The 25,515-nt window shown below is 41.3% G+C and overlaps 1 protein-coding gene across 6 annotated transcripts in view; it reads left to right on the forward strand.

Moving 5' to 3' along the window:
• Positions 1-25,515, forward strand: part of DENND2B (DENN domain containing 2B) — a 181,182-nt gene that overhangs the window by 120,796 nt on the left and 34,871 nt on the right. For 5 of the 6 annotated variants that reach the window (XM_069857607.1, XM_069857605.1, XM_069857609.1 and 2 more), the window contains 7 exons: positions 8,074-8,222; positions 11,073-11,288; positions 12,256-12,352; positions 13,292-13,336; positions 15,677-15,861; positions 16,508-16,617; positions 18,704-18,773. In XM_069857607.1, the coding sequence (XP_069713708.1) occupies positions 8,074-8,222; positions 11,073-11,288; positions 12,256-12,352; positions 13,292-13,336; positions 15,677-15,861; positions 16,508-16,617; positions 18,704-18,773 (872 nt within the window). The remainder of the gene's footprint in view (positions 1-8,073; positions 8,223-11,072; positions 11,289-12,255; positions 12,353-13,291; positions 13,337-15,676; positions 15,862-16,507; positions 16,618-18,703; positions 18,774-25,515) is intronic. The other variant, XM_069857608.1, reaches the window with a different exon arrangement.

The raw sequence follows: 25,515 nt of genomic DNA on the forward strand, positions 1-25,515 counted from the left end.
TTGAGAAGTAATTGATGAAGCTAGTCAGAACGCCCTTCTGGAGTCTGTGAAGCTCTCAGTCAGCAGTGAGTCAGATTAGCTTTAAATAAAAGGTGATAGATAAATTGTGTGGGAAATCTCTATGGAGGGGGAAATGCAAGAAAAGGATGCAGACAGCAGAACTGAGACAATTGAAGGAGAAGCATGTGCTGACAGCTTCTGTGTCTGCTTTGACAGCTAGAGCTGAAGCAGTCTAGAATGTAAAGCAATGCCCCAGGAAACATGGTTATGGGATCTCTAAAACCAGGATCAATTTCTGAACGAGCCCTTGCTGGTGGGCTTCCATTGGGAGCATCCTGCAATCCATGGTCACATTGGCAGCTGGCCCTCCTCGACGGGGTTTCTTAAGCACCCTTCTGCTCTCTGTACCTGTTCAGTGCTGTGTTTAGGAGATTTCGAGCCCTTTCAATAGCTGGATATTTCTCTTGACTGATGTTTTTTGCACCTTAAGAGGAATTAGATTAGTGGTAGCAACCTAATCACGGTGCTTCTAGGGGTATATAATTGAACTTTGTTACAACTGACATCTAAGGTGACTGAAAAGCAAAACAGTGTAGTTACACACAGTTGTTTAGCTGTTTTCCTCTGGCAAGTTTGGGGAGAATCATCTTGTTTATGTCTGCACTATAACAGGACAGTTAGCTCTGGGTTTGCATGGGCGTTCTCCACAGTCTGAGTTGGGTGAAAAATAAATCATTATAAAGCCCCAAACCAGTCAGGTTGGTACCAGGCCTAGAAAAGTTCTTTTTTTTTTGTTTTGGTTTTTTTTGTTTGTTTTTGGAATAAAATAATGTCCACAGAAGTCTTGTATAAAAATTTCAGGTAGTCAGACTGAGAGCAAATTGTCCTTCTTTTGGGGTAGCTATCTCTCCTTGAAATTAGTGAGGGCCAGGTTTTGTTTTGCTTGGGTCAGTGCAGTCTTTTCCTGAGAGATGAGAATGGATGAATCTTGGTCTCTTGGCTATTTCCCAATACATCAGAACTTATAAGAGAGGAGATGGAGCAATAGGTCTCAAATCAGCATTACTAAGTGGAGTGTCAGGGCAGCCTAACCCAGGTGGGTGGGTGCCTGAGCAGTTAAAATAGGCAGGTATGAACCTACAAGCAAGATTCTTAGTGTGGAGGGAATGTTCTTAGCTTAACCTTCCTTGTGGAGTCCAGAACAGCGTATCACTTCCTTTATCCCTCGTGGTAAGGCACCTCATCTCTCCTAAACCAATTAGTTGTTTTGAACTCGGCTGTAAATTGAATGTAGTGCATGTCATGTAACAAATGGGATGATTTAGTTGTTTTACTGAATCCTCCACTGTGTGTGCCAAGAGCTGCAGAAATGATGACTGAGGTCCAGTTGGAAGATGTTCCAGCTTGACATTACTTTCAAATTAGAACATTTGCAAAGTTCTTCCAGTAAATGTGGAAAAAGGTTAGAAAGACAGCAAGCTGATCTTTCCAGTAAAAATCCCGTCGTCACATGCCACGTTATTGCCTGTCATGCTTTCATATTGCATTATTGTCTGTCGTGTTACTATCTCATGTCAAAAGGCTTATACAAATCTAGGAGAAACTGGATTTGCTGAGCTGCTGGGAAGCTGAAGCAAATGGAGAGATTGCACCTCTGCCAGTGGTTCTGTGCTAGTTGCTTCTCTGAAAACACCTTGGGTTTTCAGTGAGAACCTTACCAGGAAGTCTCTGGAAAGTTTAGTCTAAGACAGAGCTAGGATTGCTACAAAACAATTGTGTAGACAGTGATCAGGAAAATGTGTGTTCCTGTCTTCTTCCATGCCCCTACTTTACCTTTCACAGTCTAAAAAGCATCTGAGTTTTTGGAAAGTGTAACTGTGGCAATTTTAATAATAGTGTGGGGTAACAGCGGCCAGAGCAGAGAGCATTAAATCAAACAGTATCCATAATGAGTCTGTCAAAGTAAAGCCAAATACTCTAGCTTTCTGATCCTATTGATGATCAGCTTGCTGCTTTGTTGCTACATTGGGATACATGGATTTAAATTATTTTTAATAATCTGTTCATGCTTTATTTAGATCCCTATTTTTCACTATGGAGTCTCACAGCTATGCCATCCACTACAGCTTCTTTTGACAGTCTCTGTCAGCTTTATTGCCTGGTTTTCTAGTCAATGCCTCATGTTAGTAAAACAGAGAGTAAAATGACTGTGAGGCTGCTCTCCCAAATTCTAGCTTATATTCACAAAGACTGTGTTGAAGTCAGCAGGGTTAGACCTCTGTGAAGTGCAAGCAGTTTAGGCATGCTGGTGCTGTGCCATGATAACAGCTGCTCATTAGGTGTTTTCAAGAACATGAATGTTAAATGGATGACTTTTTGAGGTGAAATTTCTTACTCATTTATCAGCTATGCTTATTTTTCTCCATCAAATGCTTCATTATGATTGCAGCTCTAAGCTCTTGCACTCTGTGCAGAGATAGCAGGGAGCTGAAAGTATCTGCAGTGTATCTTCTTATTGCAAGGCAAAGCAAAACTGGAAAAGTCCAGGAATGATAGGCTGTTGTCTACAAACTCCTTGGACCAGGGATCAAAAGGCTGATGGTATTTTAGACTTGTCACTCTGCACGTTACAGGTGCTCTACTACTTTTCCAAGAACACGGTGCTGAGCTGAGACACTGGATGGTAGGATTATAAGCAGGTAATGGCCTGTAACTTAGTGCTATTTGACACTTGCTTTTCAAAGCAGCTATAATGTGCCTTAGCTGTAATTTGATTTTGAAATAGATACTCTTTCTACAGATTCCTGGGGTAAAGTCCTCAGCTGAGATGTACAGTTGCAGCTTCTCTTAGGTTGAAAGAGCTCATCTGTGCACTAAAGATCTAAGCTCAGATACTTTATAAGAGTGTGGAAATTTTGTGGTTTTCATCCATTTGATCCAAACATGCTCATAAACATCCCAGTGGCAGAATTTCTCTCCAGCACTGGCAGTATGAGTTTGTGTCTGTGTGTTTTTATGAATAATATGAGTAATGCATACTCAGAACACACCTGGATTCTCACCATCCAGCTGTTCTTTGGACTTAAGTGTCCAGAGGTGCTGGGGAGCTGTAAATCTGCACAGCATGCCAATCCCAAGCTGTTTCCTCACTCAGGGGTTTATTCCCATTGCATCGTCTTGAAGGGCAGGAAAAGCAGAATTCCCCAACCACCTTCCTCTGCTTGCTACTTTCTTGCTGAGTTTTATTTTATCTTGATGTTCAGCAAGGGCTTGTGTGTTCCAAATGTGCATGAGCCGGATAAATTGGGAAATATCTACAACTGAACAGAGGTCATGGGCAGAGGGCAGAAAAGGTAGTTCAAGAATTTGTAGGTGCCATGAGGGACGATGTTTTGAGAGGAGTCGATGTTGTGCCTCCTGTTGATTTTTACAGAGCACTTGAAAAGGTGCAGGGAATAGTTTTCACAAGTATCAGAAGGTCTTACAGACTTCTCATTTGGGTACCTCTACTTGTCTGTTATTCTGTCCTCATTCTGCCTATTGAATCTCTTTTCCTGCCCGTTTACTACCATTATTTCCAGCTCCTTGCCTCTGGAGGCATATGCTGCTTTTTCCCCAAGTCTGTACTGGGGCAGCAGTTAAAGCTTTCATCTCCCAGTTCACCATAATGTAAAATACATTAATTGCCCTATATATTTTGTGCATGTGCTGTGGTATGCAGGAAATACACTTTTTCATGTGTGAGGTGCTAACTGCCTCACTCAGCCATACAGCTCAGAAACTTGTGCTTTCTATGTAGCGAGGAAGGGAGGTGGTGGGCCTTTAACTTTGGCATTCAGCGTCACCCTCTGGAGACCATATCTCTGTGAGCGTTGGCTCCTAATTTAGCCACCCAAGTTAACACAAGTGAATGAGCCTTTTCTCTTACTGTATACCTGCTGCTTGATTCTTCTGTCTCCCTGGTGGTGTGAAAGGCAAGAGTTATAATCAGCACTCAGTGAATCACTTCATCCCTCTGATAATTATTTCTCCCATCTAGAACAAAATGATGCACTTCCCTGCTTTCTGCCATTTATAGTGAAGATGTCTGCTTGCATTTTTTTTCCCCCTCAGCCTTACTTTTCACTCCTTTCTCGGCTTGAGACAGGCTTGCTGAGCCTGCCTCTGCTTCGTTTGCCGCTTGTGAGAGGATAGTCAGAGGAACGTTTTGTGCTGTCTCAGGACTTGGTGGGGCTGAATTGCAGAGCATCACAGAGTGAGGAATTACAGCTGCTGGAGGAAACTCATCGATCCTTAAGCTCAAGGCACTGCATTCTTCAGGACTTTTGTAAAGATTAGTGGTTATTTTATCTTTTTTTTTTCCTTTCTTCTGTGGGCCAATCATTAAATTGCCTGTGAGATTGTCTGAAGATAAATGTCATGTAGATAAATGTCCTGTGCTAACGCAGCAATTTCGTACGTAGAATTCAAGAGAATGGGAAACTTGGAAAAAAATGCTTATAAAAGGAACTGATCTGAAAGCAGGGATGGTGAGTAGAGACAGTATTTGCCAGTATTTGGTGTGACAATATGCATTCGGGGAGCCTGATTCAGCTTCCTTTGAAGTCAGTGATAGTCTGCTGTTTTGGGTGGCAGTTGGATCAGCCTCATTAAGACAAGCCTTTCCTCTATACTGCATAATGTTTCTCATTTTGGTTTCCAATAGAGATATCCATATGGAAGGAGCAAGGGTGTTACCTTGCTCTTTCATTGTAAATGTGTTTTCCTTTTGCAGTAAATCCCAATGAATGCAAAAACACTTGCACATTGTGAACATCCTTGGGTCTGCAGAACTGATGGTGTTGGCCAGCCCAGCTATGTGGAAGCTTTCCTTTTGTTTGTGCTACAGCAACTTTATCAGCCACCACTGCAGCCCTTTCCCAGAGCCTCCGTCCGGTGTGGGACCTACTTCTGCTGGTGGCCATCAGTTCCCAGGTCTTTCCCCGTGAAGGGAGTTGCAGGGCACAGTGACAGGACTAGATGTTGCTCTTAAGGCAGTTCAGGGTACCCTCACATGTCATTTTAGCTTGCTTGACTTCTCGAGTTTCTTGTTACTTGTGCTTCCTGCTCTTGGCACCCAGCAATCAGTCTGTTTAGGCTGCCTAGTGCTTTTTTTTTGCATATCTGGTCTTTTGTTTTCATCCCCCAGGGAGAGTGCATATAGTAAAAAAATGGTATTTGACTTAAGTTTGAAAATTACTGAAGAAATAGACAAATTCATCTCTTTTAGTTTACTGGCTGAACCAAATACTGGATTCAAATGCCACATCACTAAAACCAGGGTCTTTCATATTGCTTAAACTCTTTCATCATCAGGGATTTTGTTGGGGAAGTTTATTCTTTAAAAAAAAAAAAAAGATAAATAAGTGTGGCCTATTTGGTCTCAAGGCATAATTTCAAAATGAAAAAGAAAACGTCTTAAATAATTTGATTTTTAAGCAAATAAGAAAAATAAAAGAAACAAGTATTCTTGAATAGCAAGCCAGTTATCTGAAGAAACTCTCACAGCTCTAGAGAAAGAGTTAAAAAATCCCTGTGGTGTTTCCACTGACCTCCACGTTACACTGAAGAGGAATTTGGCCCGAGCTTTCATTTGGTAGAAAATCTGAGTCAGAAAAGCAGGCTCTGCTTACAGTTCCTTGCTCCTCCCTCTTCTCTCATCCAAGACTTCTCTGGGCCTATTTCTATACTGAATATTTTAGGCCAACATTAGTAATGTTGAGTTTAACGGGGTTCAAGCAATTGTCTTTTACAGAGTGTCTTGGAAAGAGAATCACCCTAAAACTTTTAAATGCTTTACATTTTAAAAAAAGTTTCTTTTCAACTGATGAGCTTACGTCTTCTCGGGAATTTGGATACTATGCAGACTAATGTAATAACATTTGTTTTCACAAGGAAGCATATGTTTAAGGACTGTCTAATGTAGCCGGGTATTTTGAAGTCTGTTAATCCATTCTAAAATGCTTGCTTGACCTATACTTGACTTGGTTTTACAAGAAATTTTATTGTGCTAGTCCAATTAGCTGTGAGTAAGCAACAGCATTTTGCAGAGTTCACCAGTTGTTGTTGTTATGATTATCATATCTAAAGCTCTGGAGTTTACAAGTAACAGTGTTAGTGTGCAATATATTTATTTCTTTTCCTGCAGAGGGAATCAATCAATTCCATACTCCTCCTAGAATAATTGTAGCTTTGAATTTTTGTAGGAATATTTGTTGCTTAAGATGTATCCTGTTCATTGCATTAATCAAGAGGCCTTTCTTCTAAGTACTCTGTGCACCTGAAGGTGTTCTTTCCATGTGGTTTGCGGATTGGCTATGAAGATAGTGCAGCCTCTAAAATCAGATTCCCTCTGAATGAAATAATAAGCTGTGATTGCCAATTCAAACATTCTTCAAGAGCAGCAGTAATTCAGGCTTCTAATTAAAACAAAGCTAGAACATTCAGTCTTGTGCTTATATTTGACTAGACATCTTAGTATGATGCACTGCTGAAACACAACTGTATTTTTACTTGTGTTGTGAATATGTGAACTTGCTAAGCAAAAGCTTTTATCGCTATAATTGATGAATCAAGCAGTCTCACACTTCCAAGCTTAACAAAAAGCAGAAAGCACGAACTGCTTTTGTTTTCTTTTGTAATATTCTTTCTCAAACAAAAAACATGGTAGTTAAATGAACTGGATATTAATCCAGGCCTTGCTTTCAAAAATACCTATGCCTCAACTGTCATCTCTGTAAAAGCAGTGACTATTCTCTGTAACAGTGAGAATAATAAACCACGCTATAGCTTTCTGCTTTCATTTTTTAATGGATGTAGTATGTAGTAAAATCTGAATGTCTTATATTTAATAGTTTGCATTGCAGTATATATTGTACTAAAACCATGAGTTTGAGTCATCTTTAGGTATAAAACCAAAAGCAAGTTGGTTTAAAATCTTTGAACTTCCTGTGTGTTTCAAGTTTCTGCAAATTCCAAGTTTTTAATTTGAGTAGATCACATCTTGGGGGGTGATTTTCTGTGTAAGATGGTTGGAAAACTGGAAAGACCTTGTGTTTGAAAAACTTGAAATTTTGAACTGTTCAAAGAAATGGATTTAAAATATTCATTTTACTGATGAAACTCATTCATCTTCATACTTCTTAGTTCAGTGGGAAGTTTAGTGAATTCAGAAGTTTTGAGAAGATGGTGGGTCCTTAGGCTGCTGAAAGGTATTGGATCTCACGTAAATCTGGACTAACAATTTTGGTTCTGGTTTTCAAATGCTAAAAATTCAAAGATTGCTGTCACCTTTTTGATGTATTTTTCATTCATGTCATATTTAGTGAATAACTGTTCCAGGCTCTATATATTACTGGCAGAATAAGTTTCCTTCTGGATGATTTTAATTTTATATGAATAGAAATGAACAGCTGCTTCACTAGAAGGCATGGTGTGTTTTATAGAACACTTCTAAGATGCAGTTTGGTCAGTGCAGAAATCCCTCCTTCATCTTTTACATTTTCCAGTCCTCTCTCTTGGCACTGAGCTGAAGCATTTATTCTCCCTTTGCCTTCTGTCAAGGGAAGAGAAAATTGAAGGTAGCATCAAATAAAAGTTGTCTTGTTGTGTGTAAGGGTGGTATATTGAAAACAGTTATTTATTGCTATTCGTTTCACCCTGTGAGTGGCTGCTACAGATTTATAAAATCTACTGATACACTTTAAAGTTGTTACGTGCCTTAACTTTTATATATCTATAAATTTTCCACAGCTGTGGATGCTCAGAAGCACGTCTTGAGAAATCTTTGCATTTTATTGACAAAAAAAAGGGCCATTAAAAAAAAGAACCCGAAGAAACTTGTAGAAACTCATAGCCAAGTTCTCCTCCAAATACTTCCAGCTGCAGCTAGAGGGATGAGTCATGCTGAAAGCTGAGGAGCTTTTCTAAAAGCCTTTCACTTGGTTCACATGGTTTTTATTTTTTTAAACTTCACATTCCTGTCTGTTTTTCTTTTTTTTTTTTTTAAAAAAAAACAAAACCTGAACCATGAAGGCGAGTCACCCAAGGAAAACCCGTACGAGGATGTGGAGCTGAAAGGCCGTCACGCGGTCCGAAAATCCCATCAGCTCTCCGAGAATTCCCTGGATTCTTTGCACAGGATGTGGACGCCGCAGGACAGGAAATACACATCACCTCCCCAGGTAACGGCATGACGGCGCCAGTCTTTCTGTGCTCGAAGCTTGTTTAAAACTTTGCAAGAAAATCAGTGACAGCACAGGAGGAAGAGCAGCTGTGCTGAATGATAGAGGGAGTCTGGAGAAAGAGTGCAGGCAAATGCATAAATTGTTGCTTGGAATGCTCTTGGCAGCTTCAGCTCAGCTGCTCAGTGTTGCGCTGCAGAAGCCGATGGCTCTTCGTGCTGGCTGCAGCCTGATGACTTTAAGCAGAATCTTTCCACTAGTTGGTTGTAAGGTGAATCTGCCCCTAAATTATTTGTAAGGCTGCACTGCTTTGTGAACTGCCTCTGTGTTGGCTGCTGGGCTTGTAGGAGGGAGAGGAGGGAAAATGTCAGCAGCTTAGTCTTGCCTATGTATGTATCTGGGTATAAATTGGAGAGGGGCAGATTTAGACAAGACATAAGGAAGAATTTCTTCACCATGAGAATGATGAGGCACTGGTACAGGTTGCCCAGGGAAGCTGTGGCTGCACCACCCCTGAGGTGTCCAAGGCCAGATTGGATGGGGCCTTGGGCAGCCGCATCTAGTGGGAGGTGGCCTTGCCCATGGCAGGGGGCTTGGAACTAGATGATCTTTAAGGTCCCTTCCATCCCAGACTATTCTGTGATTATGTATTGTTATGTGAGGCCTGTTGGGACCTTGCTAATTGGAAGTATATAGTGTGGTACATTTTATTGTAAAATGGAGGTGTGACCCCCAACAATTAAAGAATACTAAAAAAAACGGAAAAAAAATCCTGAGTGTCTGCATTTAACAAGTCTATATAAGTAGTGTTTACAGCATAAAGTAAAAGACCAGGAACTCTACAAACTTTCCATTTTGTGGAGAATTTTCCAAAGCAGTCTGGTTTTTGTGAATGCTCTGAAATGCCAGGTTGCTGTGTTGTTTATGGTATCCTTCTGTTCATAAGGAAAAATACAGATTTCATCACATACTTAATTTTTTAAAAGTACTTTGTTTCGCAATGATTCAATAGAAAATTTGCAGTTGTACACGGGGTCACAACAAATTCCATTTTTGTCTTGTAAACTGACCTAGAACAAAACTGAAACTATTTTCTTCTCTTCTGCATGTGAGCATCACAGCCTAAGAGACAGAAGAAGTATCATGAAGACTCATAGTGTGCACCTAACACATCTTGTAAAACAAGAGTATTCTCAGCAAAGCTACTGAAAAGGGAACAAGTGGAAAGTACTAATCAGACAGAGTAAGGAGAAATAGAAACTCTAGCCATGAAGATAACCTCATAGTGAGAGGCATACTATGGATAGCAATTATTTTTGTCCGTTTGTTAGCAGGAATTGTGTAGCATCTAGAAGGTCCACCATGGTGTACCATTAGGGTAGGAACCATATAAGTCCATAGTAAGATACTGTCTGCTGTTCCCTGTTTCACACAGCATGAAAAAAAATGTACAGATTAAAACTGCTTCTGTGATACTCTCTGGTATCTTTGCTACATGGCTATCTTTATTCTGGTAGGTTCTTCGCATTGATATATAAAGCAAAGAGACACTAAAAGCAGGTCAGCTGTGGGCCTGGGTAGTTCTCCAATGACCAGAAATAGAAATGTCTCAATTTCCTGAAGAGTGGCAGCTTTAGCGAAAATTTATCAGCCATTTTTTCCAGCATAGCAACATAGCTGGATTAGCAACATGACTTTTCAGTCTTGAATGATGATAAACAAAATGGAAGAGATCGGAAAGTCAGCAGGCTTTCAACATTCATCTCCAAAACCAATTTCTTTCGTTATAGACTGCTGCAGATTTTCTTGGCATGCTAATCTGTGGTAAGCAGAGACCACAGACACACTGGCTTGTAGTCATTTTGAATCACTCTGTCTTCTTTCTCATTTGTTACTTCCAGTTTTTTAAGTCATCAGATACAAAAAGAATGTTTTATTGATGACATTGTATTTGTGATGCAAAACCCACATGTACAGAAGCATCAATGTTTAATCCCAGGTAGTACAGTACTGTAATAGGTCAGCCCTACAAGCAGAACAAACAGGACATTTATTACTGCAGGTTTATAGCTCATAATAACTGCTAACAGAATATTAGCAAATGCCAATTAACAGCTGTTTGACATAATAGTACTTTTTTTCTAGGCATGCTGGTTAACCTTCTTACAGTGTCTGTGTTTGGGAGGAGAAGGCAGGGACCCAGCCTTGCCAGCCTTCTAATTAACTTCCTGAGAGTTGGGTAGCGCTCCTCAAAGGACTGCTCCAAAAGAGCCCCACTTTTTTTAAAGACAGCCATTACTTGGTGCCTAATCCTATCAATGAGATTTTCCCTGTCCCCTGACATGGTAAATTTTCCGTTTTTAAGGGAATTTTTTTGTGAACGCAGGACAAAGCTGTAACCGCACCTCTGCACACTGGCAGATCTTAAAACATCTTAGCACTGTGGAAATATAGCAAGCTTAGTTTTCCGCTTTCTTTCTCTAGGATGAAATAGCAACTTCAATGTAATTGCTCTTGGTTTTCACTGCTGCAAATGAAATAGGGTCAGTGTTCCAGTGTCAGCCAAGCCTTTAAGTTAAGTTTGAAAACTCATAGAGTTGATATGATCTGGGTGCGTGGAAATGCACCAAAGCCACAAATACTGTTGGGTTTTTTTTGAACTTTATAGTCTTAGATATTTACCCCTGTCTCTTCGTTTAGACCTTAAACCTTCTTTTCACACATATCCCGCAGAGCAGTGGCTCATCTGGCATGCTGTCCTTGTGTAGCCACCACTCACTCAAAAAGAGCCGCTTCTGCTCTAAGTGTTGCTGAGGAGGGGAAGAGCTCAAGCTGTTCTTGTTCCTGCAGCTACCTTCGAAGCCCAGCAGCCAGTCTCTGCGTATTGCAAACTGGTCAGAAAGGAAGAGTCACCGCTTACCACGGCTGCCCAAGCGGCACAGCCATGATGACATGCTGCTGCTGGCTCAGCTTGGCATTCCCTCCTCCCCTTCCAGCCTCACTGAGGACAGCCTGAGTACCACAAGCGAGCTGCTGTCTACACGGCGGGCCAGGAGGATCCCAAAGGTACTGGCAGCGTCATCAGACTTAAAGGATAGGTCACCTATACAGAGCTTGCCAATTTCTGTCCAGCCTTTAGACATTACAGAAAGGTCTTTTGGTACCCTGAAGGGAAACTGAGATCAAACAGAAACAGTAACTATCAGGAGCCAAGACATACTACTTTTTTTCATACAGCTGTACTGCAAAAATCCCATCCCTAGAAGTGGGTGACTCTGCCCTGGTCCAAGAGTAGCAAACATCTGATTGTCATCTTTGCACAGAGTTGATTTTAAGCCGATTGTGTTTTCCACACTTTTTTTCATTTTTCAAGTTTTTCAGTTCAAACTGGGATGTGAAAATCCCAAGGCTCTAAACAACAACAAAAGCCCCAACAAACCTTTTCTAGTACAACAACAACAGAGGGGGGAGAACCACTCGTATATTTTTGGTTCATGAACAAAGTTGATTTTTACTTTACATCTAGCTCTTCCCTTCTAGCTTCTAGCTCTGTTCTTATTAGAGAGTGTATATTAAAGTACATGACTGTAAATACTCTGAGTAGAGGGAGATTTTTATGCTCTTGTCAATTAGTCTGAAATTCTATCCAAGCAGGAAACAAAGAAAAAGGAGGAAATTAATCCCATGTCCTTAATATTTACTATATTTTTACTTTCTTGGAATATACTATTTTATTGCACAAACATAACAGCACAGACAAATCTCTTTGAGATTTATGAAAATGAGATTTTTCTGAGTTATTTGTTTTTTAAAATATATCCATAGGTAAAGAAGTGAGGTTCAGAATAAGTGAGTCAAACAAATGGAATTCAAAGTAAGAGAGACAAGAAATGAAGTTTGAAATAGTAAAGGTTTTGGGGGGTTCAGCTGGCCTATCATCTGTGGTCAAACTATTTTTTTGGATAGAATTATTCTAAGTCTCTTGGCAGAAAAGTGTTTGACCTTACTGATTCCTCATTTTCTTATTTTGCAGCTTGTCCAAAGAATCAATTCCATTTATAGTGCAAAAAGAGGGAAAAAACGACTGAAGAAACTTTCTATGTCCAATATTGAGACAGCATCTCTCCGAGGTATGACACAAGTGTCATAGTTCAGTGAATCCATCTGAGCGCTACAGGATTAACAGATTCCTTTCTCTCTTCCACATGTATCCTGAGCTCTACTTTTATAACTTTCTTCTACGAACAAAGATAACTGCAAGGGGAGAAAATGGGGATGAGCTAAAAATAAATGAGATTCGCAGCATTGTCAGTCCTATTAAACCCACGATCAGCTAGACTTAACCAGCTTCTTCCCTAGCTCACTTTTTTACTAATTTGCATCTGTCGGTTTTGTCCAAAATTCAAAGTTTTGACCTTGTAATTATTTCGTGCTTTTTCCTGGTATGTGAATGTAACACGCTGTGATTCAGACTGCTTCTGGAAAAGCAGGGGCCAAAAAGAAATTCAGGACATGCTGGTAGTAGGAGTACAATAGAGCTTTAATGCGAGTGTACCTCAGAAATACATCTTGTCATAAGGTTATTTTCACATGTTACTCTCACTCAGTTTGGTGAGTTCTAGTGACTGAAAATGTCGCCCAGACAGAGAAAGATCATAAGGCTTACTTTGACTTCTTGAGTGCTGCGTAACTTTTTTTTTTTAAAAAAACAAAAATCAAAATCTGAACAAGAAGTGGAAATCTTGAAATCTGTTTTCCAAATGGCGCATTCACCTTTGTAGCTTAGCAGAGGCGGGGGGTTCAGTGCAACCAGTTGCTGTGACAGAGAATGAATTTTGCACATTTATCAAAACAAAGCTCTTATTATCAAGCAAAATTGAAACTTAATCCAAGGAAAACACAATCTGAAGAGTCATTCAAACTGTTTAATTCAAGATATTTTAAAACTGATGAGAGAGCATGCAGGGATCACAAGGCTTAGTGTGAGGTATGTTTTTTCCCAGTTTCACCACAGTAAACCAAGTTTGTGTTTGCATTGGTTTTGCATTAACTGATTCCTCTCTCTGCAGATGAGAACAGCGAGAGTGAGAGTGACTCAGATGACAGGTTTAAAGGTAAGGGATCAGCCTTCAGTAACTTCCAGTCAGCCACTGTCACAGGCCTTGTCCATGTGCATTCCTCTGCTACTGCATGTTGTTCCTGTCCGTGGTCTATGTTTTCCTTCCTGACCTGTGCTAGCTCCATTACTGCAGAACTCACAAAGTTTCCAACACAGGAGCATGAACGTGGAAAGCATGGACAAAATGATCTGTGAGGATCTAGCAAGGATTTGGCAACTGTGTCGTATAATGAAGAACAGGACCTTTGATAGATTTGCTTTGTCAGCCACTTCAAAGATGCTGATGTTTTGCAGACTGACTACTGGGTACAAACTTAGATGGATGAGATTGGATAAATATGCTCTCTTCTTATTCATACCCTGCTCTAAGTGTTTACTGCCAGCTGCTGTTGGAGGCAAAATTCTGGGTCTGATCCAGAGAAGCAGTTCTTATGCTCTTTTATATGTCTACAGACTCTAAATGGTAGAAATTCCTTTATCGGTGCATAGCACCTGCACAAACTCTGCTTGAGCCAGGCCGGTAAATTAGTCCCTCATTTCCAAAAGTCCTGATACACAGTGAGAGCTATAAAAAAGTTGAAGGCAGCAACAACAGATTTTATTACTGAAAACCTATCATATTGTTAGTAAGCGAGGGGGAGAAAACCCAAGAGTGCAGAGCTGAAGTTATAAGATAAAGGGCAAGTATTCATGTCTATCTACTGGAGATGTTACCTACTTACTGTTCATGCAGGAAAACAGGCTGGAAAAAATTGTCTTGGGGAAAAAGATGTGTTCCACATAGGTGGTGGTAAGACCACCCAAACCAGGCTGTATGCAACATTGTACAGTGACGTGTGGAAAAGTATTCATTACTTGTAGACAAGTGCCAGCTCGGAAGCACTTTCAGTTCTATTTCTCTTTTAGTCAAAAAATGTAAGGCTTGCTTTTGCTTACAGCCCACAAAAGCAGACAGACAAGACATGGTCTTTCTCTTACTATTGGGGTGATATTCATATTTCACTGGAAACTGGGAAGATTCCCCCTTAATTGTTGTGGAACAGAGGATCTTCATTCTGCTGGCTTCCTAACCAGCTGCTTCTGTGTGACCTTATATTTGCATTGATGCTCTCAGGACATCCTGAGTCAAAGATCCAGCTGTCATGTATAGCATGACAGGGTTCACTGGGTCCCCGTCTGTTGAGATGGGCTTTTTGGTTTCACCTCCTACGAATATGAAGCACTGGCCAGCAATGTGGGTCTGTCTGAAGGCAGGACGAGGCAGGTTAGTTCTCAGGATTTAGCTTCCCTGGCTGTGCAGACACACCAAGACCCAAGTGCTTTATCACAGTAATTCTTAATTTTTGTGTTGTTGAAACAGTTGTATGGCAGCTGATCATGAGGGGGTTTCCCTTTCCTTCTGTCAATTAATTACTGCTGTGGTCAAATATTTGTGAGGTCTTATTTCCCTATCACAAGGGACAGTCTGCCTTTTGCAAACTGCGGGTACTGTCAGTGAATAACATAGCCTTAAGGGATTGACATGTTCTGCTAATAATTCATTTACTATTGCACAGAAATCCTGGTGTGAAGAGGTGGGGAAGAGCATGCAGGAGGCTGGTTTTCCTTAGCTATTTTCACTTATTGGTCTACCAGAACCGGTAATGATGTAAATTGCTAGTTTGCCATGGACATCTAGTGAGAAGTTACTGGATCAAGGCATATCTTTGGATCAGGACTGGGCGTGACCGTGAATCTAAGATTGCCCCACAATTGAGTTGGCACAAGCAAAGCAATCCCAGAGGAGCAATTTACGGCTCTTTTCTTTCCTTCCCCCTACCCTGGAGATTGTTCCATGGCTTTTATGGACTATACCTGTGCTGTAGAGAAGGAGAAAACACACCTTCGGTTATTCTTAGCATAAAGCTGTGCTATGCAGGAGCAGGTCGCAGAACTGGTTTTCACCAGTGTGAATCAGGTCCAAGTCAGGCCTGAGATGTGTTGCCCTGGAGGCCCCAGTGCATTTGCACAGCCACATAAGGACTTATAATCTAGTCTTATATGCAAAGAAAAAGCAGAGCTCTGGCAGCTTTTTTCAGTTATGAACTGCAAATTATTTCGGTGACTTAATGTTGCATCACTTCAGTACTTGGAGAGGGTTTTGATTTATGGGTGCAATTAGCGAGAGAGACTGCAGCATGAAGGTTTGCTTTTGAAAGGAAAACATGCTTGGGATAATAGGCTGGCAAATTGAAAGTCCTTTGTGAATGGCTATGGCTTACACAAACACACTACGGTTCCAGGTAATGATCTCTTTTTTTTCTTTCTTTCCTTTCTTTTCTTTTAAAAATGCTAGCTCACACCCAGCGTCTAGTACACATCCAGTCAATGCTGAAGAGGGCTCCAAGTTATCGAACCCTGGAGCTGGAGCTGATTGAATGGCAGGAACGGGAGTTATTTGAGTATTTTGTGGTAGTGTCACTGAAAAAGAAGCCCTCTAAAAACACTTACCTCCCAGAAGTGACGTATCAGTTTCCCAAGGTAAAAGAAAAATTGTTACACACATTTCATTCTAAGATCAATAAAGCGAAGAAGTGGAAAAATTAATCAAAATCTGTTTTTTAAATGGAGTTAATAATTCAGCTTTCATAATTGTTTCAAATCGATCTGTTATAAAGAGAAGGGCATTGAGATGGTGACTAAAAGCTTACCCTTATAAATTTATCTTCTCCAGTGCTGGAGAGTTTGGCCTGATGGAAGGTAATTTAAAGACTGTGTTTAAATCAGTTTCTAAATATTTCACCTTTAGTTCATTTTGGCTATATTAGGATTTGTTCCAAAACTCACTGAAGTCAATGGAAAGACTTTTGCTGATCTACAGTATTTCTCTTGTGCTCTTGCAGCAGAAAGGAATTTGAATTATGACTGTGTTTTAAGTGGCCATTGTGCAACAAGGAAGTTTTGGGCAATTAGAAAAAAAGAATTAAAAAATCCCAGCAGTGATTATTTCTATTGTACTAGAATCTCTAAGCCTGTCCTGGAGTCATGTCTCACTCTGCCAAGCACAAATAAAGAACAAGCTGATGGGCCCTTGCTCTTCCAAGTTTGTTGGTAAACCCCTATCTGAGAGGTGCTGTTAAGCTGGCACTAACAGTAACTGAATGAACTTCCATTTTCTCCCCCACAGCTAGAAAGACCAACCAAGCAAATGCGTGAGGCAGAAGAGCGTCTCAAGGCTATCCCTCAGTTCTGCTTTCCTGATGCCAAGGACTGGCTTCCTGTCTCTGAATACAACAGGTAAACCCTCCGGTGCTCCTCTGCACGGTGCTGATGGAGTGAACGTGGAGCAGCCACAGGCTCACTGATGCCCAATTAAGGAAACAGCAGTTTGAGTCTTGGCCACTTTAGGCTCAAGCAGCTGTATTTAGTTTCTTTTTCAAGTTCTGTATTATCTTTCTTCCCTATTCTGCCTGCCTCACTGGCCTGTGTGACTGAGGGGAAGAGATCTGAAGGTTCCTCTCAGTGCTAAATGCAGAAGCATAGATGGAAGTAATTTAAAACAAATCTTAAAAAGGACAGAGCCCTGCCCACCACCTGCCTTAGTCATTTACCCCAGAATGCTTGTGTAACATTGCAGGACACCTCTTCATTTGGCTCAAAGCAATGCTATTCTGAAAACTCTTTTTGAGCTAAGCTCTGTGGCAGCAGAGTAGCCCAATCTTCCTTCCCTCAGAGATGAATGACTACGGGAAAAGGGCAAAGGAAGGGAGAACCAGGCTTGCATTTTCTTTTTCATTCAAAAGAAACCTCAAAAGATGTATCTATTTTTTTTCGTTGGCACCAATATGTCAGAACCTGATGATTTGAAAGTGTGGAAGCAGTAGAATAGGCAGAAGAGGTAGAATCATATAATGGTTTGGGCTGGAAAGAACTTTTAAAGGCCATGTAGTTCAACCAACCTGCAATGAGCAGGAACATCTTCAACCAGATCAGATTGCTCAAAGCCCTGACCTTGAATGTTTCCAGGGATGGGGCATCTACTACCCCTTGTCCTATTGTCCTATACAGGCCTTTTTAAAAAGTCTGTCTGTGTCTTTCTTAGAAGCTCCCTTTAAGTATTGAAATAAGGTTCCCCCAGAGCCTTCTCTTCTCCAGGCTGAAGAGCCTCAAATCTCTCAGTCTGTCCTCTATTCATTTTTGTGGCCCTCCTCTGGACTTTCTCCAGCAAGTCCCTGTCTGTCTTGTACTGAGGACTCCAGAGGTGGATGCAGTACTCCAGGTGGGATCTCCCCATATTCCCCTAGAACGTAAGATGGCTTTTTAAGATGCATGTTGTGACACGTGTAAAGGAAGCATGACCTGTTCAGGGTGTGTCTAGAGGGACTTTCAACAATGATAAGGAACCAGCATTCACCTGCAGGAATTACTGTAGCCAGGAATACGGATGGAACTTTTTATTGGCTTACAAATGGCACATGCAACATAGACATTTTATATTCTGTGTTGCTTGTCTGTATTATTCAGTACATAGAAGCACCTGAATAGTGAGTTATTGAAAGCACTGAAGGAGAAGTGGAAAACTGTGTGGGCAATATTGGTAAGAGGAGCACACAGCCCTGCCTACACAGTATTTCACCTCTTCTGCTGCTGCTCTCCTAGACAGACATTTCATAAGCCCATATTTGTGAAACAAGATATCCCTTCTATATACAGCTATAATTATATAAACTCTGCCATCCCAGCACAAAGAAAAAGTGCTTTTTATAATGCCATTTAAAACTTGCAAAGTAGTCAGGAATGTTTCTCAGTCCAGGAAGAAATTCACAGACCCATCCCTTTACCTGTACTGTAATTATAGCCTTAAACTGTTGTTTTACTTCTCTGTCAAAAATGGTACTTATTCTAGACAGGGACATAAAATGAGCTGCATTTTGGAAATATGTGTTGTTTCTAGATTAGAGAATGATTTCTCTAGTCTTGGAAAATATCTAAGCTTCTCCCTTTAAGAAGAAAGTACAGTCCAAAGACAGATCTAACTGAAAGGTAAGGGAGGTACAGCATTTGAACACTGCCCTTAAAATCTCATTCTTGTGCTCCTTCTGCAGTACAAAGGGACTGCCATGTCACTGAAATTCAGCATTTATCTCTTACAGTAAGATAGCTGGGTTGTCCACAACCATGCACGTGTTTTTGCTGTACTGTGGATGGAATTTGTCCACAGAGTTTGTCCGCAGAGTATGTCCACATGATGGGCAGAGGGAGAGAAGACCTTCCAGGGGGTAGAATTGATCGCTGGATAAGGCAGAATGCCATTCTAAGTGATCTACCTCGTAGTTATGTTGTAGTTCTGATAGTAAGATCTGGGCTATTTGTTTTCTTCTAGTGAGACCTTCTCTTTCATGCTGACTGGGGAAGATGGGAGCCGGCGGTTTGGTTATTGCAGGAGGCTGTTGGTAAGTACATCAGCTTCACCTCAAAATGCAGAATTCTGTTAATATCTCAAAACTATAGTTTGAACTTGGAGGATGTCTCTCATGGTTTTAAAAGAAAATGGAGTTACTCGCTCTGATATTTCGAAACGTAAAACAAGAATTCGTAATGGCTGTATCAATCATATAGATACCAAGTCTTGTAGGAAATTTATAAGGACGTGGGAAATTTCTTGTGTGAGCATTTACTTTTTAAATTCTTTGTATTATGTGCTTTCAGGCAGAATCAGAAATACTACAAGACTGCAAACAAAGGCATATGTGGTATTTCTAAACATTTGTGAGTAGTGTTTATCTCTTAGACAGCTGCTTACATCTCCAAAGTAGTTTGCCAGCATTGCCTAATCAGTCTGCAGCAGGTCCCTGATGTAGGTAAATAAGCCACCCTGCCCAGGGCGACAATGGTGGAGAGTATGCCAGGGTCACTGTTTGCTCAGGACCATCCCATAAACTGATGCCAGTGCTGAGAAGTCTAGGTTCTCAGGCTCCTTTTCAATCCTTATGACCGGTTGTACGGTCAGTTGGTGGTGTCGGGACCCAGCTCAACCCACCAAACAACCGAACAGTTTTGTCTCATCAGCTGGAAAATCAGTGGTTACCTGATGAATTGAGAGCATGGCAGTGCATGTGTGTGTGTTGGGAAGGCAGGGAGGAAGCTGCACAAAGGCTTGCAAAGTGTTTTAAGGCAGGTAAAGCACAGTACAAACAGGGAATTTGCTATCCATCCTTCAGACCTGACTGGAGGGCAGCAAAGCATAAAGCAGCTGGTCCTACACCAGCCTGTGCTCATCACCTCTCGGATAGGTTTGGACCTGCTTGTGAGTGACTAGCTAGGGAGCCACAGCTGTTCACGTGACAGTTGCCTACACTTGGTTGGAGAGCTTGTATGGATATTGGATGCTGCTGATTGATATTTTGTATACTCTCTGTGCAAAATTAATATCTGCAACAGCATTGCAAACTTGTAAATAGGTACCCCCTATCTTAAGAGAAAGGGACACTGACACCTTCGTCTTGCTTTCCTCTCTGGCATTGATTTCCTATCTTTCCAAGCAGGGAACACCTGCCTTCAGTAGCTTTCAGTGGCTTCCAGTAGATGGAACAACTTGCTGTCATTAGAACAGCACATTCTACTCTGCGTGTGCCTGTACCTGACCCTGCTCTTACCCTACTCTTTGTCTATGGCAAAGCTTCTTGTCGTGCAGACAGCAGATGCTCTGTCTGGGAGGTATTGCTGTGTGTGGTTCCTGTATTTGTAAGAAGTTTCATTTAAACTAACATAACAGAAAACTTGTTTATCAATTCTGGGGGCGGCATTTGCCATAGGTGGGATCACAGAGGCTCGCTTACTCTGTATAATCTGGTGTGTAAGTGTGGGCCATAACGAGGTTTATATGTGGAAAGGAAATGTTAATGAAGGCTTGCGTTGCAGTAAGTCTAGGGCTGTTTAGGGAGTGATTCAGAGATAAACAAGTGGAGCACCTAGAAGGTATCTGTACTGTTGTAAATAAGCATAATAAGATATATGGTAGCAGTACAATTCAATTACTTTTTTATGTGTTGTCATTTAGAAGGGTAATAAGGTGTATTTGGAAAAAAAACCCCAACATCAAAACCTTAGAAAATGTTGGCTAGAATTAAATTATGGAATGTTTTCACTCTACCAGATAAGGGTTGTTTAAGACTTCTATTTCTGGGAATGTTAGCAAGTTTGGAATCATGGACAAACCTTACATTTGTGAAATGCAAACCAGCTGATCCTGGTCCAGGCTGAAACTGAAATAATCAGCCACTATAAAAAAAGAGACTTACACAGGAACATTGAATGAGGTTGTCAATGAAGGATTAATGTAGGCTTTTTTTTACTTACTTAAGTCTCACTGAAATCCACACTACACTAAATGTGACATAAAAATAGAACACTGGCTTTCAGCTGGTGCAGAAATAGTCTGGCATAGGAGGAAATACCAGGAACAGGTCAAAATCAATACTACATACTTTTATAAAAACAGTGTTTTGAGATAACATTAAAGATTTTTTTCTATCTTCCATTAGCTATGGCAAAAATCAATCAACTGGATAACAAAACGCCAGTTTAGGAAAGGGAAAAATAAGTACTGTCTTGCTAAATCTATGTCAAAATTATAAAGCCTGTGATAAAGCTGATCTGCTGCTGCCCTGGGAGATCACTTAATTCAGGATGTTTCTTCTAGTTCCAAAACCTGACAGGTCTCATCTCACTGGTACAGCCTATCCAGAAGAAGAAGGTGGAGTGATGTGCTTTACCAGTTTATCCCCTTCTGGGGCAAATCCTACAGTACCTTCTGGGAACAAAACTGGCATAGTTTGGGGCTTGGCAAGAAAGAGGATTTTAGAAGCTGCAGACAAACATCTCAGCATTTTTCTATCTGGGGAAATGGCACAAGTAGCAGAGATCTGCCGTTATTGGGATCCTGCAACCTCTTTCTGTCTTGCTGGAAGGAATGATGGAATTGGGGTTGTTACCTGAAATGTCTTTTCCATAGGGTTCAGCAGTGCTCACAAAGTGTAACAGGTTCTTGACCCCTGCAAATGTCAGTGCATGGGTGGAACAGCCTCTTTGATGTGTACCTCAGTGTGATATTTCTATTGACAGCTACATGCAGCCTTTCTTATTTTATGTATGCAAATACAGACTTTGTACATGCAACAAGGAGCAGGTATTACGAATTCTGCAGGCACTGTTTATATGCCAGAGGCTTGGGCTGTAAAACAGATGTTTTATTTAGGTGTCCAGTGTCCTGAGCAGTTTCTAAAAGCTTCAGTCAGGGTGGTTCAGATGTCCAGGAGTGCATGGCATCTCCTCTGATTATTCCCATTCCTGACCCACAAGTTCTGTCACATGATTTGGGAACTACATGCAGTTTTTGGCAAACATTGTGTAAGAGAAAGGTGAGGCCATATTGTGTAATACAGAACCATAAGAAAATGCTAAAGTCATTATAAACTGCTCTGCTTCAAGACAAGCCAGCTGCTGAGAGGCTAATTCCTTAGAAAATATTTCACAGCTGTCCTGGCGAGGGACGCTTTTGTAATACCCAGAGAAAGGTGTCCTACATCTTCTAGAGCATTTGGCAATTCTCGGAAGAGGTCTCAATAGCTGGATGGGCTAACGAGCCTGACCCTGTGAGGATGGCTATCTCTGTCTTCTGTGGAGGCTGGTGTTACGATTCCTTTGTTTATGAAACAACTACTTTTTTGTCAGCATTGTTCTCCTTTGGCATGTTGCAATAGGAACAAACTGCTCCACTTTTTCTTTTCTGCTTTCAGATTTCAGATTCTTCCAGACCCTTCTTTTTTGGGGAGTGTGTGCTAAAACCCTGCCAAAACTACCTCAAGGGATACAGTGACAATTAAGTTCTGTTTGTACTGCAAATCCTGTACAATATCTTCTTTGCATGTATTTATATTGTTTTTGTTTCATTTTGGAACAGGATTAGAATGGAATGTAACCTATTGTACCACAGCAAACAGTCTGCGCTTCCATAGATAGCATGAAGTTTTCCAGTTACATCTTGATACCTCCAAGGCAGTTGTGTAACAGCTGTCCTAGTGACTTGATGTGAGAAGTATGCATCTTCATATGAAAAGAAATGGGCCAATATATTGTAGAGATATTAACTCCCACTACTATGCCATTTTCCTGTAAATAAGACTTTTTTCTTCAGTAACTCAGACTAATTTAACTTTCCTTTCCATACTAATTGATCAATCACCTTGTTAGGTTCTTTTCTAGAGCTGTTCTTGGGCTGTGGCTCTGTGATACACGTGTCAGGAGCAAAGATGATTTGAGCAGTTCCTGCTGATGGCTCAGTCTCACCTAGCCTGTCACAGCTACCTCCAGTGGACATTACAACGTCACTGGTGCTACTATGCAGCAACCTGGGTAGGGGCAGAAGGGAAAGCAGGAGCACACCATGGGGAAGGAACAGGTGTGAAATTGCTGTGAATCTAAGTGTACCTTGTAAAATACTCATTTTTAATTTGATTTAGTGTATAATTTTGTTTTAGTGATTGCCTGGATTTAACATGTTAAATAATTGTTTTCTAATGGATGTGACTGACGTCGTAGCTCTTTTCTATCTATGCAATCCCATAGTAGGATTGTGCCCAGTCAGAGCACAGTGGATGTACAAGGATCACTGTGATGAAAACAGAGACCCTCTCAGTAGGTTTCTGCTGACAAACACTCAGCTGCAAGACCTTCCAGTACTGGAAAATCTGCAGCACTTTCCTTACTGGGATGCCATGAACCATCTCTGTGGCCCAGAAAAGAGGTGTAGACAGCCAGAGAGACATCAGGCCTGGATCCTTTGGGAGATGTTTGTATCCAGTGCAGTTCCTTGGCAGCCTGGGTTGTCAGTGGCCGTATGGCTGGGATCCACAGCTGTGGCAGCCCCTGCCCCAGAGACAGTCATGGCATGCCAGCTGCTGTTTCATGGGATCTTCACAAGCATCTTGGGCTTTACTGCCATGGGAGTTGTTGTGGATGATAGGGGATGCTATATAGTTCTAGCTAGTGGGGCAGTACTGCAGTATTAAGATATTGCATCCTCAAAACGATGTTCTGCAGTTCGTTGCCACAGCTGGTTCATGAGAACAGCAGGAGACACATTTTTATCATATAGGGCGAACACCTAAGAAGACTCACTTCTTAGAGCGGAAAGCAAACCACAATGCCAGGGTTTCTTGGCTGGTAACTTTGTACTTGCCAAAATGAGATGAAAATTTGCAAATTTCACCCTATCCTACCTCTCTCTTCCCTCTCACATAAAAAAAATGCTCCTCCAGCTCTTTTCTAGGCTAAGATAAGCCAGCCCTAGGAGTCAGTGGAGAAGTAGATGCCTGAACATGAAGTATGTACATTAAAACATGAAAAACAGTAGTTAAGTAGGACTAGTTCACTCTACATTTGCTGGGGCAGGAGAGGGGAATTTGTTACACTGTGAAAGCAGCTTTTGTGTGATGCACACTAATGTTATGGAAGAGAAAAAAGCTCTCTGGAAAACCTTTTCTTACCCTTGCTGCCCTCTCTCCATCCTGCCCTCCCGCTAGCACCTTTGACAGCCCTATGCACATTGGGTGCTCTGGCATTAGAAGTTCATGTTTCTCATGAAACAAGGAGACTTTAAGACAAGCTTTTGGATTGAAAACACCCACAGTTTTCTCATGGTCTGATTTCAGATTGGCCCTGACAATGAATCAAGAGCTGCCACAGAAGCTGTCTTGTGATTGATGTATTCATTTTAGACTCTCAACATTTGAATTGTTCTGATTCCGACACCATTAAGGAACATTTCTGTTTCTGGATATGTTGGCTTGCTGGTGAGGCTGGGGCTTGTGTGACTATGAGGATGTGATTGTGTTAAGCTTAAGAGAGTGGTGATATGATCTGACAAAATAACCAAATTTCTGCAAACCTGCTTTTCAGTCTCTGTATTTGTAGGCCTGTTATCATTTAAATTAAGCCAGCAAAATACGCAGACTTCCCAAGAAGGAGCCGTGCTGGGTTTTCAGTGTCTCTCTTTTTCTGAAACTACCAAGACTTATCTAGTATATGCAGAAAAATGTTTGTGGGAGGCATCTCCTTTATCTTCTTCATGTCATTCATTCAAGCTACGCAACCCATCAGCTTGTGTGTGGCTCTAATATAACTGAGCAGGAGTTATATTGGAGATATATATATCTGAATGGCTGGTGACTATGCGCACTGCAGGGACAGCCTATGGTATGCAAGAGACTCTCAGTGCTATGCTGGACTGGAAGGAGGTCTTTGAAGGCTTCCCTGGATTTCAGGCACATGGGCAGGGAGGTATGATTTGAAAGAGAAGAATGGCAGGTTTATTTTTTTGGAGCAAAAGCCTCCGGTTTCTTCTGCCAAAGCAGGTTTTGGAGTGAGCTTTAGTCAGTACATTTCAGATTAAACTCACTATAAAAAAGACTGTCCTGAGCCACTTGTGGGCTAGCCCTGATGTAGATCTCAGCTCCTCCATCTCATAGCCAAGTTCTTGTCAGTTTATGTTCATCCTCTTGGGAAACTGTCTTATCAAGAAAACTAATTAGCATTTTCATTCGTGACACTGGACTAAGGCTGAAAATATCCTGGGCTCCATGTAAACAAACTGAAAACAAATCAAAACCAAAATTCATCCCCTCCATTCGTTTTCTTCCAGCAGGAGTTCAGGGCCTCAAGGCAGAGTCACTCATGCCTCATGGCTCTGCTGCTTTGCCCTACAGCTTCCCTGAACTGGACCTATTCATTGTGTGGAAGAGGGAGCCTTGGAGGACATGACTTCAAGGCTTTGTAGCTACTTTGTAGAGCACAGCCTGCAACTTGGAAGTTTAAATCAGTATTGTTGGCCAGACCCAGTGCCCAAGTGTCCCATGGTGAGGAGAGATGAGTCAAGGCAGAAAAGGGAAGAGTATCATGTCCCGTGCAATATTTTTTTGGGAAAGAAGCAAACTAAAGCACAATGAGCAGGTATATTAGAGCCATCTTTGAGGTGTAAACAGATGGCTGAGAGGGGAGATTATGTGAAGAGTTGCCAGTGTCAGAAATTTGAGAAGTCCTGCCCCTCAGAATGGCTCTGCCTGAGGCTTTTGCTTGCTGCCTCTTACAGATGATTTGTATGGATTTGAGAGGCTGTACTGTTTGCAGGAGAAAGTC

Source organism: Phaenicophaeus curvirostris, chromosome 5 (genome assembly GCF_032191515.1).
Source record: "Phaenicophaeus curvirostris isolate KB17595 chromosome 5, BPBGC_Pcur_1.0, whole genome shotgun sequence".
NCBI classification, from domain to species: domain Eukaryota; kingdom Metazoa; phylum Chordata; class Aves; order Cuculiformes; family Cuculidae; genus Phaenicophaeus; species Phaenicophaeus curvirostris.